The sequence below is a fragment of the Grampus griseus genome (genome assembly GCF_964374135.1).
Source record: "Grampus griseus genome assembly, chromosome: 4".
Taxonomy (NCBI): Eukaryota; Metazoa; Chordata; class Mammalia; order Artiodactyla; family Delphinidae; genus Grampus; species Grampus griseus.
Genome location: NC_138997.1, coordinates 58,455,662 through 58,472,288, shown reverse-complemented (window position 1 = coordinate 58,472,288; position 16,627 = coordinate 58,455,662). Strand labels below are relative to the sequence as shown.

Genomic DNA, 16,627 nt, shown 5'->3' with positions numbered 1-16,627 from the left:
TCCAAAGAAAGTTACAAAACATTACATGTGATCTGATTTTATCTTTGCAAACTATAGCCACATCATCTACATGGACATATATAGATTTATAAACACATATATAACATCATTTATATGTTTAATTAAATGTGTAAGAAAACATGATGTCAATTGCAACTTTCCCATGTTATAAGATTATGGGTAGACTTTTTTCTTTTTGTTTACTTTTTCTTTAACTATATTTCCTAATGTTTTGACAATAAACAAGGATTATTTGTATAACATAATTTAACAGATAAGTTTCATCACCAAAACCAATCAATTAGATTAAAAATAATCAGAAAATATTGTGACTTGGCATCATACAGATAGAGTGGTCTAGGGTTAGAGTTAGGTCATATGGCCACCCTTAGTCTAATTTTTATAAGGTTTGGACATTAGTTATTCTTCGTATCTTGAAAGACATGATGTCATGAAATAGTCCATTTGGACAAAGAGCCGTAACACACACACACAAATCTGATTTCAAGTTTCAAAATAGCCTCAACTAGCTCTTCAATCTCTTCAATCTCTGCATTATCCTAAATAAAACTTAAAAAACAGAAGAGTTTGTAAGCAGTGGATATATTTGGCAAATTAGATGTTTCCTATGAGCAGGAGAACATTTTTGTTCTTATCCTTCCAGGACTAATTAACTTTTAGGTAGAGAAGATCCTTTAAAAATGAGTAATAAGGGGCTTCCCTGGTGGCGCAGTGGTTGAGAGTCCGCCTGCCAATGCAGGGGACGCGGGTTCGTGCCCCGGTCCGGGAAGATCCCACATGCCGCGGAGCGGCTGGGCCCATGAATCATGGCCGCCGAGCCTGTGCGTCCGGAGCCTGTGCTCCGCAACGGGAGAGGCCACAACAGTGAGAGGCCCAAGTATAGCAAAAAAAAAAAAAAAAAAAAAAAAAAAAAAAAGCAATGAGTAATAAGTACCTATGCCACACCTGTGCAACTCCACCCAGTCTTATTCCTCTCTGTTCTGTTCTCAGTTCTTAATCCTACTCTTCCTTCTATCTCTTTTGATGACTTGTTAATTAATGTTTCCCTGAGCCAACATTGTCAAAGGTCTTCAAAGAAACTCCCCACATTCCATGTATGCTTTTATACTGGAATTCATTTGTTTAATCTCATCCTCTTATACTAGATAAATCACACTTTAAAAGGAGTATACAATTAAAATAAATAATAACAATATTTATAACCTTATTAATATCTGATCATATGTGTCTTCTAATGAGTAGAAAAATTTACTGTGATAGTGAATTCTCAAATTTGTTTTGGATTAGCTGGTTGTAACTTAGCCTGGTAGCTTAGTCTTTCTGAGACATGAATATTAGTTTGAGGAACTCAAACACTATGTAGCCTAAATTATGTACATAGTACAGAAAGTAGCTGAGATGGTTTCTATACAAATAATCACTATATTACAGTTTATAAAATGCCTTTCTTGGAAGACCCCTTTTAGATGTTCTTGAAAGTTCTAAAGAATACATACTGTTGACTATAGCACTGATATTGTTTTTTCCCCTTCATTGTGAATTTCTTCCTGTCAAAAACAATTAAGGAGATTTTTTATATCTAAAAGATCACAAGAGTTTATGATTTATTCAATTTCTCCTCTAGTAAATAGGATGTATGGACTCTAAAAATTGATTATTATTTTTTAGTAATAGCTGAAATTGTTAAAATCATGTTCTAAATATCCAAAAAAGTCCATTCACGAAACAATTTACTCTCTCATCTATCTTTTTTTTTAATGGTACGCGGGCCTCTCACTGTTGTGGCCTCTCCCGTTGCGGAGCACAGGCTCCTGATGCGCAGGCTCAGCGGCCATGGCTCAGGGGCCCAGCCGCTCCGCGGCATGTGGGATCTTCCCAGACCGGGCACGAACCCGTATCCCCTGCATTGGCAGGCGGACTCTCAACCACTGCGCCACCAGGGAAGCCCCATAATATTTTTTAAAGGTAGGAATTTGAGTTCTTGGATGAACCCCTCTTTTAACAAAGAGAATAGGTTAAAAATTAATCTTCAATGAATTTAACCAACTCTATATGCTTAACTAAACTATACCTGACTCACTTTTGGATTTAATTTACTTCAAAGAAGGGCTCATTGTTATTCTGGTATAATCAACCATTCACCTTAATCAAATTACAATAATGTTAAAAAATGATGGTAACTACATTATTCACAATTTTTTTTTTTTTTCAGTACGCGGGCCTCTCACTGTTGTGGCCTCTCCCGTTGCGGAGCACAGGCTCCGGACGCGCAGGCTCAGTGGCCATGGCTCACGGGCCCAGCCGCTCCGCGGCATGTGGGATCCTCCCAGACCGGGGCACGAACCCGTGTCCCCTGCATCGGCAGGCGGACTTTCAACCACTGTGCCACCAGGGAAGCCCCACAATTTTAAAACATCAATCTCACTGTAATTTATCTCCTACAGCCCATACCAGGTATCATTTCCTAGATTAGAATTCCCTATAGCCACATTCTGATACTGCATTAGCAGTTAAACTGCAAAGTATTACAAACAGTAGTTTTAATTTATTAAAACTTCATTTCCAACCATTTGAATTGGATTAACCTGATTTCTGTTATACAGTGAAAAGTGTTAAAAAAAATTCCAAAACAAAATTCCTCAAATTCTGTAAAGATAAACCTTTTTTTTTTTTTCATAGAGGACTTTAAATTATTAGGGAGAGGCTTGTGAATAAGGAACAAAGAAACTAATGATCAAATGAAGCAAATGGCCTCCACCACCAACTTTCTTCTGGAACTCGAGGAAAGCCAAGAGTCGGTGGAAAGGAACTCACTTGAAAATCTATTAAGTTTTGTGGGCCCACTGCAGTTTGTCAAGTGCTAATTTAGGATCTGTGTTGTAAAGTACATTATTCTAAAAATCTATAATGGCATTCAGGTTTTTAAATTATTTCTAAAAAACATTCAAGCTAGAAAATATGGTTTTAATTACACTATTAGAGAACAAAAATGGTAGTATTCTTATGAGTGATTATTTTTAAAAAGTAAACAAAATTTTGCTGAACTTTGATTATTCTTTTTCCAAATTTCTGAAACTTTCCCAGAGACTTTACAGGGCCTCTAGACCTCAGAAATAATAGCATGGGTCCAGAAATAAAAATCTAAATTATAAAAAGCAACCAATTAACAAAAAACTAGAAAATACTCTGTAGCAACCTGTTAGCTTTTATAGACTTAATCTCCCAAATAAAATCCCATTTACCTGAACATAATGTTCTGATTGTGGTGGTGATGTCAGGGACAAGGGTAGTGATTGATGATGGCAATGATGATAGTGGTAATAAAAATAAGGGCCATCTGGTGTAGATTTTAAGATGATCAGTGTTTCACAGGTTTATGTGCTACATCCAGTGTTGGTTGGTTTGTTTTTATGGGCTGGCTGAAATATAGAGAACAAATAAGATGAAACTTGTCCAATTAGTGTTAATGACTGTCGTATTTCTATGGTTTCAAGATAGGAGTCATCCAGGGGGTGACAAACTTCCTTGACTTGGCTATTTAGAAAAAAGTAATAGCCTAGTCTTGGACTAGTCATTAAAATGCACACCCAAGAAACAGCTTTGTGGTAAATCAGGATAATCCTAACTCTTGTGTTTGACCAATTCCGTCATTCTGGCTTCTTCCTCCTCAACTGAAACCATCTGTAACTATGTAGAAGTTTCTGACAAAAGACTTTCTACAAAGTACCGATTTTAACATAACTAATATTGCCATCATTTTGATATAATGAAATTCTATTTAATTGCAGTTTATATTTTCATTTCCCTAATTACCAGTGAGAATGATCATTGTGATCATTATTTTACATATTTCACTTTTCAGCCATGCTGCAACCCCAATTTTTGTGTTCTGACTCTTAAAGCCAGTGAGACTGTGGCTTTCTGCTTAACTTTTTAGCTCCTCTACATCACCTGGACTGGCCAGTGCCCTCTGGCAAGAAACCATATGTATGTAAATCTTACCCAGTACAGTCCCTTCCCTTCATGAATTGACTCTGAGACAGTTTTTATCAGTTTTTTGTCACTCTGTACTGCCTTCATATGGTTTTTATATTTTTCCCAAAGTTTATAACTATTAACTCTAGAAGGGCTTGATATAAGAAATTTCACCATTGCTGGAAGTGGAACTAGTTATTGGTGACCTTTAAAAAACAGAATTTCTTAATTTTAGTTTAAAATTTGTCAATATTTCCTTTCAAGGTTAGTATTTTATGTGTATATATATGTAGTTTGTTGAAGAATTCCTTGCCTTTTATAAAGATATACTTGTATGTTTTATTTTAAAAACTTTAATGTGTTACCATCTGCATTTAAGTCACCAATTCACATTGCATTCATTTGTGTGTATATTATGAAGTAGGAGTAAAGGTGCATTTTTTTCCATATGACTATTAATTGACCCTGTACATCTTATTGAAATCATGCATGTGCAATTCTTTATCTACTGCCCTGCAAAGTCACCTCTGTTATAAATCAAGTATAAATCAAATGCAGGTCTCTTTCTGAATTTTTTATTGTTTCTTTGATTTTTTTTATTACTGTGCCATATCACACCACCTTAATTATTGAAGTTATAGAATGTCTTGTGTCAACTTAAAGAAAAACACACAACATAAGAGTTGTGAGTTTAAGTTGTATTCAAGGTCTTACTGAGGACTAGCCACTCAGTTAGCTCTGAGGAAACTGCTGCAAAGAGGTAGGGGAGAAACCAGTTTATATATGATTTTTGGCTGGGAAATACATGCAATCAAGCATACATCTTGGTAAAAGTGTACTGCTATCACAAAGAACAGATATCTCGTCAGTGATTTTAGTGCTTTTCTATGTATGGGAAGATGCAGGAATCCGGGGTTATTAAAATTCTTCTGGAGATGTTTATCTAGACAGTCTCATCCTGTCATCCTCTTAATTTCTTCTCAGATTGCAGTAGGTCAGCGAATGTAGTGGGTTATGACTTAATCCTTGTAGAAAACACTTGTTTTTCTCTGTTCACACTTGATATCTGGTATGTAAGCCCATATTTGTTTTCCTTTTTCAAAATTATTTTGGCTATTTTTAGTCCATTGCCTTTACTTATAAATTTTAACATTGACTGATCAATTTCCAAAAAGAAATCTCTAGACTTTTGTTGATATAGCATTGAACCTATAGATCAATTGGGGAAGAATTGACTTCTTAATATATTGAAGCTTCCAATCTGTGAACTTGGTACACTCTTTCATTTATTTAGATTTTCTTTAATTTCTCTCAATAGTGTTTCACAAGTGTCTGAATAGAAGTCTTATACATGTTCTCCTAGGTTCAGTCTCATGTATTTGATTTATTCTATCCTGGTGTAAATGGTATTATTCCTTAAATTTCATGTTATATTTATTGCTGACATATAGAATACAATTGACTTTTGTCTATTGACCTTGTATTGAGAAAACAATTCATTTATTAATTTTATTTTTCTATTTGTATATATATATATTTTTTTAATTTATTTATTTTATTTATTTATTTTTGTATGTGTTGGGTCTTCCTTGCTTCACGTGGGCTTTCTCTAGTTGCGTCGAGCGGGGGCTGCTCTTCGTTGCAGTGTGCGGGCTTCTCATTGCTCTGGCTTCTCTTGTTGCAGAGCATGGGCTCTAGGCCCGTGGGCTTCAGTAGTTGTGGCTCACAGGCTCTAGAGAGCAGGTTCAGTAGTTGTGGCGCACGTGCCCAGTTGCTCCGCGGCATGTGGGATCTTCCCGGACCAGGGCTCAAACCCGTGTCCCCTGCATTGGCAGGCAAATTCTTAACCACTGCACCACCAGGGAAGCCCTCTATTTGTATATTATTTTAGATTTTTAGCATACACCTACATCTTCAAATAAAAACAGTATTATTACTTCCTTTTCATCGATTATATTTTCTTTTTTTTTTGGTTGCTTGGTTGATTGATTGCCTTACATCATAGAACTCTAGTACACTGTTGAATAGAAAGGGTTGATAGCTGGCATCCTTCTCTTGTTCCTAATTTCAGGGAAAAGCTTTCAGTATTTCACCATTAAATAGGATGTTTGCTATCATTTTATCAGATTAAAGAAGTTTTCTTTTACTTTTAGTTTGCTAATTTTTATAATAAATGAATTTTGAATTTGACCAAATGCTTTTTTTGCATTTATTGAGATAATCATATCATTTTTCTACTTTTATCTGACCAATATTGTGAATTACATTGATTGATATTTAAATGTTAAACCAACCTTGTAATTCTAGAGTAACCCCAACTTGATTGCAAATAAAATATGATATATTTTGTGTGTCACTGGGTTTCATATCTTATTTTGTTTAGAATTTTTGCATCCATGCTTCTGAAAAAGAATGACATAATTTTATTGTCTTTTAATGTCATTGTTAAGTTTTGTAATCAAGGTTATGTTGGCCTTATAAAACAAGTTGGAAAGTAACTATTTTATTGCAAATAAAATTTTAAATTTATATCAAGTGAAAAAATTCCTAGGAAAAAATTCAAGTCTCCAAAACTGATGTAATCACCACTCTAAGAAGTGCTACCTGCCCTTCAAGCATACCACCTTTGGACTTTGCACAAAGTCAAAATAAATTAACTCCCTGAGATTCAGAAATTTATTGGGTTGGCCAAAAATTACCTATAGTTTTTAAGTAAAAATAAAAGGCACATTTTAAATTTTCACCAAGAACTTTATTGAACAACATATTCACCCTTTGTTCCACTACCTTCTGCCATTTTTCAGGCAACTTCATAATTCCATCTTCCTAAAACTTCTTATCTTTTTGAGCAAAGAACTGTTCCAGGTGCCTTTTACAGTCTTCCAGGGAATTGAAATTTTTTCCATTAAGAGAATTTTGTAAAGACCAAAATAAAAGGAAATCTGAACGTGCACCAAAATAAATGGAAATCTGAAGGTGCAATGTCTGGTGAATACGGCGGATGAATCAGAACTTCCCACCCAAGCTCTAACTGTTTTTGCCTGGTCATCCAAGAAACATGTGGTCTTGCAATATCCTGATGGAAGATTATGCGTTCTCTGTTGACTAATTCTGGATGCTTTTCGTAGAGTGCTGCTTTCAGTTGGTCTAATTGGAAGCAGTACTTGCTGGAATTAATCATTTGGTTTCCCGGAAGGAGCTCATAATAGAGGACTCCCTTCCAATCCTACCATATACACAACATCACCTTCTTTGGATAAAGACTGGTCTTTGGTGTGGTTGGTGGTGGTTAATTTCGCTTGCCCCATGATCTCTTCCATTCCACATTATTGTACAGTATCCACTTTTCATCACCCGTCACAATTTGCTTTAAAAACGAAATGTTTTCATTACGTTTAAGTAAAGAATCGCATGAGGAAATACGGTCAAGAAGGTTTTTTTCACTTAACTTATGTGGAACCCAAACATCAAAGCGATTAACATAACTGAGCTGGTACAAATGGTTTTCAAGGCTTGATTTGGATGTTTTGAGTATGTCGGCTATCTCCCACATGGTATAATGTTGATTGCTCTCAATTAATGTCTCGATTTGATTGCTATCAACTTCAGCTGGTCTACCTGACCGTGGAGCATTGTCCAGCGAGAAATCTCCAGCACAAAACTTCACAAACCACTTTTGACACATTCGATCAGTCACAGCACCTTCTCCATACACTGCACAAATCTTTTTTTTTGTGTTTTGGTTGTGTTTTTACCTTTCTTGAAATAATAAAGCATAATATGCCGAAAATGTTGCTTTTTTTCTTCCATCTTCAATATTAAAATGGCTACACAAAAATTCACCAATTTTGAAGTCTTTTTTTTAAATGCACGCTGATATGACAGCTGTCACATACAATCTAACAAAACTGTTTTGAATGAAGTTAAAGACAACTAAGTGCTACTAGAGCCATCTTATGGAAAAAACCAAATGAACCTTTTGGCCAACCCAATATTTGTTGAAACAGCTAATAGAAATATGATCCGTGACTCATAGAGATGTTATATTACATTTACTGTCAATTTATCTTTTTAAAACAAGACTTAAAGATTTGAAGCTGATGTATATAAAATATTTATATTAGATATCAATCATTTCATATTCATCTCTTTTTTCTTTTGATTTGCTTCTAATGTCAAAAATAGCAACTACCGAATGACGTGGTTCTTCAACTTTCCACGGATAAACAGTGTTGCTGCTGAAACAGTATAAGCCTTTCTTCCATCTTGAACAAAGCCTAAAATTTCAGTACTTATGCACTTTTTCTCCCCTTGGTCCCATAACCACAAAAGTCCTGTCAATTGTAATGGAAAATCACAATATGTCATGCTATATATTAATGATCTGGTTGAACACATCATAAATGAGCATATTATAGAATGCACATGTGTTCCAATACATTTCCCATAGGCTGCATGTCCCAGTTTCAATTCATTTATGAAGTCTCAGTGTCTTAACAAACTTGGATAAGAATTAATGAAATGCTCTGTAGCAGCTGGAATTATCCATCTCATGACAGCACTTCCTCTTCCTGGGTTTATATTTCCCCCCAAACATTATCATGACATTTGCATCCAAATACATTTCTTTTCAAAATTTTCAAAATCCTTCAAAGCCACCTTAAACCTTTCTACCAAATCTTCTGCAATAGCTCTGGTCCACATTAATTTTAATATTTTCTGTCATAAAATTGCACATACCTCACAACAACTAATTACTATTTATTGTTCTATTTGTGCCATACTTGTTTCCCCAAGAAGATGATAAGATCCTAAAGTGCAGGGTTTATGTATTTTACTAATTTTTCATACATTCCAGGTTCTCAATAAGCACTTACAGTTTCATTGTCTGGAACAGGAAGCAAGTACCTCTTCTCCTTTCTCTTCATTGCTTGTTTATTCCTACATAGTATTTGACTCTTATACTATTTTCTTTTGCATTTACAATAATATTTGGTTTAGCTCGTCTAGTGAGGTAACAGTGGCCTTTTTCAGGACACTGTTTCTTAATAAGCATACTTCTAACAGAACCTGTTTCTCAAAATAGCAAAACCAGAAGCTCAGTTTTATCAATAGTCGATCATGATCCAGATCTAGGGAATTACTTCATATTTATCAAACTCATGGTGTATTTTTTTGACCAAGATGTCATGTAGTTAACTTAGAATGGGAGCTACAGTATTCCCTATCTATAGAATGCATGAGTCCATCACTAGGAAGCTACCTTCATATTCTCAAGTAACCTGGGTAACCTATTAACCTAGTCAATAGGTCTGTTAGTCAATAAGTGATGTAGGACTTCCCTGGTGGTCCAGTGGTTAAGACTCCGTGCCTCCAATGCAAGAGGCGTGGGTTCAATCCCTGGTCAGGGAGCTAAGATCCCACATGCCCTGAAGCATGGCCAAAAATTTTAAAAAAATTAAAAAGTGATGTATATGTATCAAATTCAAATATTCTGATACTTGAGTGCCCGCCCACTTCCTATAAATCCTCTAGATTAAAACACCGTTTCTTGTGCATTGGTAATTTTTTTTGCTAAAACTGTAACTTCATTATATACTCTGTTCAGACTAAGGAAAGTTGAAAGAAGATTGACTTTCCTTGGCAACCCTTGTAACATAGTGAACTGAAGTCTAACATTAATAAAAAGACTGTAAGAGACCAAGCTGCTGTTCAATAGGTTTCAGTCTTTTGTAAGATGAATTACATTCCTAGGTACTAAGAGTACTTACAAATGAAACTGTGTGCAGCATTATAGCTAATGTTTATGAAATTTTGATGAATCATAAGATGAGAGGAATACAAGAGTGGAGATAACACAGTTTATTTTTTTATTGGAGTATAATTGCTTCACAATACTGTGTTAGTTTCTGTTGTACAACAAAGTGAATCAGCCATATGCATACATATATCCCCATATCCCCTCCCTCTTGAGCCTCCCTCCCACCCTCCCTATCCCACCCCTCTAGGTCTTCGCAAAGAGAAAAGTTGTTATTGAAAATCATTTGCCACTGAGTTTGACAAAATTCTGGGTAAAAAAAAAAATCAAGGATAAATTATTAAAAGTATGTCTTGAGCAAATCTAAAAACTGGAAGCAATCATTACTTGAAGACTATATTGATTCACTTAAAATAAATGTTGTGAGATTAACTTTATACCACTTTTAGATTAGGAGAATAGGGCAATGTGGTAGACAGAGGTACTTAGAACTCTTACCGTTTTCATCATCATCTTAATAATTATTATCATCACTAATATAACAAAGATAATAGCTGCCATTCATTGAAGGTATACTATCAGTCTTATATTGCATCTTCCAAGCTTCTATATACCTTTCATATTAATTTTTTCAACAATTCTATTAGATAAATTTTGCCACTCCCATTTTACAAATGAGGAAATTGAACTTCAAGGAGTTTGTTACTTGTCAAAGATCACCCAGATAGTGAGTAGTGAAATCAAGATTAATTTTTTAAAAATATATGGGACTGACATGGAAGCAACCTAAATGTCCATTGACAGAGGAATAGATAAAGAAGATGTGGTACATAGATATAATGGAATATTACTCAGCCATAAAAAAACAAAATAATGCCGTTTGCTGCAACATGGATGAACCTAGAGATTGTAATACTGAGTGAAGTAAATCAGACAGAGAAAGAAATATCATATGATATCACTTATATGTGGAATCTTAAAAAAAAATGGAACAAATGAACTTATTTACAAAACAGAAATGGAGTCACAGAAGTAGAAACCAAATTTATGGTTACTATGGGTGAAGGGGGATGAGGAATAAATTGGGAGATTGAGACTAACATGTACATACTACTATATATAAAATAAATAACTAATAAGGACCTAGTGTACAGCACAGGGAACTCTACTCAATACTCTGTAATGACCTATATGGGAAAATAATCTAAGAAAGAGTGGATATATGTATAACTGATTCACTTTGCTGTACACCTGAAACTAACACAACATTGTAAATCAACTATACTCCAATAAAATTTTTTTTAAAATACATGGGTCTGGGACTTCCCTGACGGTCCAGTAGTTAAGACTTCGCCTTCCAATGCAGGGAGTGCGGGTTCGAGACCTGGTCGGGGAGCTAAGATCCCACATGCCTCGGGGCCAAAAAAACAAAACATAAAACAGAAGCAAACAAATTCAATAAACACTTTAAAAAGAAATACATGGGTCTGGCATTTCCTGTAATGATGGACTAAGGAATTCAGTCCAACACTTCTGATAATTATAGTAGGAAAGATGGGTAAAATAAATAGTTAGAAATTCTGTTGACGAGGTCATAGAGATAACAAGATAAAAATTTCAGGGCCAAGATCTCGGCGAAGATAAACTCAAAGAAGTTGGGTTAGCCTGCCATTTGGAGCTGCTATTTCTGAAAAGTATGCTAAGGCTGAGTAAGGCATCTGACAATATCAGGGCAACAGCATAAAAAATTGGAATCCAGGGCCCACACTGGGTAAGGGTGGTTGATAAACCCAACATGCTTTGAGTTGGGTTCCTGAAAGGCAATTTGCTAAATGAAAGTATATGCCCAATGACTGAATTGGATATCTCTATGAAAAACAATAATGATACTTGGTCCCTTCATGGCATTCTACTATAGGAGGATCATAGATCTTAATGTAAAAGGAAAAATAATAAAGTTTTAGAAGATAATTTAGGAAATAGTCTTAATGATTGTGAAGACAGCAAAGTTTTCACACAATGAAAAAAAAGTATTACCACAAAATACCATACCTTGTGGTATTTTTACATAATAAAACATTCCACAACATTTTAAGTAAAAGAACTTCAGATGCGTGCAGAAACATAGATAATTCTCACAAATGAAAAGTTACAAAATAATATATACCTTATGATTTCATTTCTGTAATATTCAAACACAATTAGATGTAGAGTATAGAGTTAGAAGTCTAGGTTACTGTTTTCTGGGATGCTGGCAGTGTACTATTTCTTGACTAGGTGGTAATTACATGGCTATTCACTCTGTGACAATGTATTGATCTGTACCTTTGTTTCCTGTGTTCTTTTCTGTGTTATATTTCACAGCAAAATTTCTGAAAAATTAATATGTAAGCTATTCAAAAGGAAATTATTTCTGTATGAAAGCAAAATAAAGAGCCTGTCAACAATATGTACTGAAAACTTACTACACTGCCGAGCACCTTGCAAGGTGCTGTGAAGGTAGATATGAAAGATGCTGAAAAGAATGCATCTGCGATCTAAAGAGGTTAGATGTGATAAGAAATTTAATATACCTGAAACATATGTGAATATTGTTATTATAACAACTAAATGACTTTTTCCAAGAAAACTTGTCAAGAGTTACACATTTCAGTGCACTCCATTTTCAGATGGAGTTTTCATAAGAAGAAAATGAGTACCCATTATTTACATAGCTAAATGTGTAAAATTTTAAATATACTGCTGGTATTTAAAACCCCTACTCTCAAATTTTTTTTTTTTAGTTGGAGTATAATTGCTTTACAATGTTGTGTTAGTTTCTGCTGTACAGTGAAGTGAATCAGCTGTATGTATACCTATATCCCCTCCCTCTTGGACCTCCTTGGTCCCCCCATCCCACCCACCTAGGTTGTCACAGAGCACCGAGCTGAGCTTCCTGTGCTTTATAGCATGTTCCCACTAGGTAACTATTTTACACATGGTAGTGTATATATGTCAATCCTAATCTCCCAATTCGCGCCACCCTCTCCTTACCCCACTGTGTCCACATGTCCATTCTCTATGTCTACATCTCTATTCCTGCCCTGCAAATAGGTTCATCTGTACCATTTTTCTAGATTCCACATATATGCGTTAATATACTATACTTGTTTTTCTCTTTCTGGCTTACTTCACTCTGTATGACAGACTCTAGATCCATCCACATCCCTACAAATGACCCAATTTCATTCCATTTTATGGCTGAGTAATATTTCATTGTATATATGTACCACATCTTCTTTATCCATTCATCTGTCATTGGACATTTAGGTTGTTTCCATGTCCTGGCTATTGTAAAATCTTTATAACTATAAATATATTTATGTGATAAATGTGATTTTGTTCGTATAATTAAACATTACAAATTTATCCTTAGCAAATACTTTCCAAATTACTGGGGAAAGAACTACTGAAGTTGTAGATACTACATATTTTCTTATGGTTTGCAAAATATTTTTAGTGTCCTGAAAATACTAATATTTTATACTACTTCACCTGAGTATTTTTAAGAATGCAATCACAAAGAGCAATTGAATTCTTTTATCATAGTTTTTAAGTATAGATATTCTAATTTTCCCCTCAGAATTATTCCACCTGGACCAGTAAGTCTTCTTTCCTGGCTGAAATTCTGATTTGCAGATTAGTAGCACCATCTAGAGTTCTACCTACATATATAGTACTGACTGTACAATAAAAGCCAAAAAACAATGTACACGTTGCCAAGGTAACCTGCACAACCACCATGAATACCAACACAACGGGGGGCTTCTGTGATGACCCGACAGAGATGGCTCTCAGCTTAGCAGTTTCAGAGAGAAAGGGAGACGTGTGTGTGTGTGTGTGTGTGTGTGTGTGTGTGTGTGTGTGTGTGCACGCACATGAGTACACATGGAAAGAACCATTTTGGGTATTTGGCCCTAGAGGTCAGAAGAGGACTCAAGCAGGAGAGCAGGGCCAGGCTCACAGGAACGGCAGTTGCATAAAAGCACACCCTTTCCTGTGGGACCCTGCAGGTCAACAGGTTAGGGCACGAGCAGGCCACCAGATCGGCCCCAGGTCACCTGTGGAACGGGAAAACATGCTCCCAGTCTGGGGCTGTACCACCTCCTGGAGCCCCCGGCTCATCCCTGCTGGCTTTGCCACTAAACTGACTCTCAGGAACTAGAAATGTTGAAGATTTCTAGCCAGAAAACTGGAGGGCATCTTTATAAGCACGACCCCAAACGAACAACATTCCTGCAGCCGGAACTCTGCCGCCAGGGCAATTACTGCCTTCACCTTCGAAGCCTGCCCCTGAGTGAGGAATTTCTTTCCTACCGATCCTCCTTCGGCTAAAAAAATGACAGAAGTGAGTTGGATGCGATACAAGTCACAGGGCAGAGCTTCGGTGGCCCTGCGTATCGGGAGGAGTTGAAGCTGGAGCGGCTCCTGTGACTGCGGCGGCCAGGGGACCTGCGCCGAGGGGAACGCGACCTTCTCCTCATCCGTGGGGGTGACCTGCGCCACATGGGAGGCGGTGGCAGCATTCTCCTGGGAGGGTTGAATCGCCGGGGGGCTGGGGGAGGGGGTTGGCCGAGGCGAGGGGGCCAGCACAGCCGTGGCAGTGATCTCCTGGCCATCGATGTGTCCTCCGTCCACGTCCGTGTGCTTCAGCGCCTTCTCTGCCTCATCTGGATTCTCAAACTACACATATGCGTAGCCTTTAGACAGATGCGGGTGCATCCTTTCTACAGGCACGTCAATCATTTTAATTTTCCCATAGGTGGAGAATATCTCCATGATGTGATCCTTGGTCACATTCCTTGTGAGCCTTCCAATGTGCACTTTGGTAGGTTTAGGCAAAGGGCTCTGCCTTTTCCTTTCCTTTTCATCTCTTTTGGGTGGTTTGGATTTGGAGCGGGAACGCCGCCTCTTGTCCTGCCTGCGCCGAGAAGGACTCGGAGAGCCAGGGGAGCTGCCGGAGCTGGAGCTGCGGGATGAGCTGGAACTTCCTGAGCGGCTCGATGCTGAAGATGAGCTGGAGCCGCTGCTGGGGCCTGTGCTGGTGCTGGAGCCCGAGCTGGAAGTCGAGCTGGACCGAAACCTGGTGCTGCTGCTACCACTGGAAGTGCTGCGCCTCTTTCGAGTTTTATCCCTGCCACGATCCTTCTCGCTCGACTCCTTGGTGGCCCCCTTATCTTTAGAGCGATCCTTGGACTGCTTATCAGAGCGGTCTTTGCATTTGGTAGGAGAAGGAGCGCGAGTGCTGGACTTTTTATTCTTTTCTTTGACTCCTAGCAAGCTCTTCTTTTTCACTCCTGATAAATGCATTCTCCTCTTCTGAGGTGTTCAAAGCAGCAGTGGTGGCCTCACTTATCTGAACTCTCACTTCTAACTTGAGTCTGAGAAACGATCCCTAATCAATTGCAATTTACGCCAAAATGCAGCAAGTCCCCAGTCCAGGCGCCGGGCTGTGAGCACTTCCAGGGTAGGGCTCGGCGTTGCCGTCCTGGGTCTCCCCGGCGAGAGGGCCGCGAGGGCGGAGGCCGAGTCCCCGGCTGCCCCGAATTCCAGGGGGCCTCACTGGGCCTGCTGCAGAGCGGACCTAAAAAAGTACATTTAAAAAAAATTTTATTTTATATTGGACTACAGTTGATTTACAATGTTGTGTTAGTTTCAGGCATACAGCAAAGTGATTCAGTTATACATATATCTATTCTTTTTCAAATTCTTTTCCCATTTAGGTTATTACAGAATACTGAGTTCCCTGTGCCATAGAGCAGGCTCTTGATTGTTAACTATCTTAAATATAGTAGTGTGTATTCACACAATCCCAAACTCCCAATTTATCCCTCCTCCCCACCTTTCCCTTTTAGTAACCATGTTTGTTTTTTCTAAGTCTGTGAGTTTGCTTCTGTTTTGTAAATAAGTTCATTTGTATCATTTTTTTATTCCACATACAAGCAATATCATATAATATTTGTCTTTCTCTGTCTGACTTACTTCACTTAGTATGATAATCTCCAGGTCCATCCATACTGCTGCAAATGACATTATTTCATTATTTTTAATGGGTTAGTAATATTCCATTGTGTATATGTCCCACATCTTCTTTATCCATTCATCTGTCAATGGACATTTAGGTTGCTTCCATGTTTTGGCTATTGTAAACAGCACTGCAATGAATATTGGGGTGCATGTATCCTTTTGAACCATAGTTTTCTCTGGATATATGCCCAGGAGTGGGATTGTTAGATCATATGGTAGCTCTATTTTTAGTTTTTTAAGTAACCTCCCTACTGTTCTCCATAGTAGCTCTACTAATTTACATTCCCACAACAGTGTAAGAGGGTTCCCTTTTCTCCACACCCTCTCCAGCATTTATTGTTTGTAGACTTTTTGATGATGGCCATTCTGACTGGTGTGAAGTGGTATCTCATTGTAGTTTTGATTTGCATTTCTCTAATAATTAGCGATGTTGAGCATCTTTTCATGTGCCTCTTGGCTATCTGTATGTCTTCTTTGGAGTAATGTCTGTTTAGATTTTTAAAAAATCCATTTTTAATGGCACCCTGAGTGCAATTTATTTAATACTGTCCTCATATTTATTTTTAAATATAAAATTACTTTTTAGTGTTAATTATATTAATAATATTGTACATTAAATCTCTAGTACTTATTTGTCTTATAACTGGCACTTTGATCTTGGGCTTCTCAACCTCCAGAACTGCAAGAAACACATTTCTGTTGTTTATTAGTCACCCAATCCATGGTATGGCGGCTTCATTTTGCAGGAAGAAACCTGAACATCAGTAATGTTTGTTAATTTACACCACCAGAGTGCTAGAACTAACA

At 37.1% G+C, this 16,627-nt stretch overlaps 1 protein-coding gene and 1 pseudogene across 2 annotated transcripts in view; both read right to left on the bottom strand.

Moving 5' to 3' along the window:
* Positions 1 to 13,918, bottom strand: part of LOC309822276 (transmembrane protease serine 11F-like) — a gene marked incomplete at both ends in the record, with an annotated part of 59,262 nt that extends 45,344 nt beyond the window's left edge. Inside the window, 1 exon segment of the mRNA XM_082654014.1 lies at positions 13,855 to 13,918. Coding sequence (XP_082510140.1) covers positions 13,855 to 13,918 — 64 coding nt within the window.
* Positions 13,919 to 14,124: 206 nt separating this feature from the next.
* LOC309822275 lies at positions 14,125 to 15,103 on the bottom strand (annotated as a pseudogene). The gene has a single exon. The product of its transcript is annotated as an uncharacterized misc_RNA (transcript).
* Between the last annotated feature and the right edge of the window lie 1,524 nt (positions 15,104 to 16,627).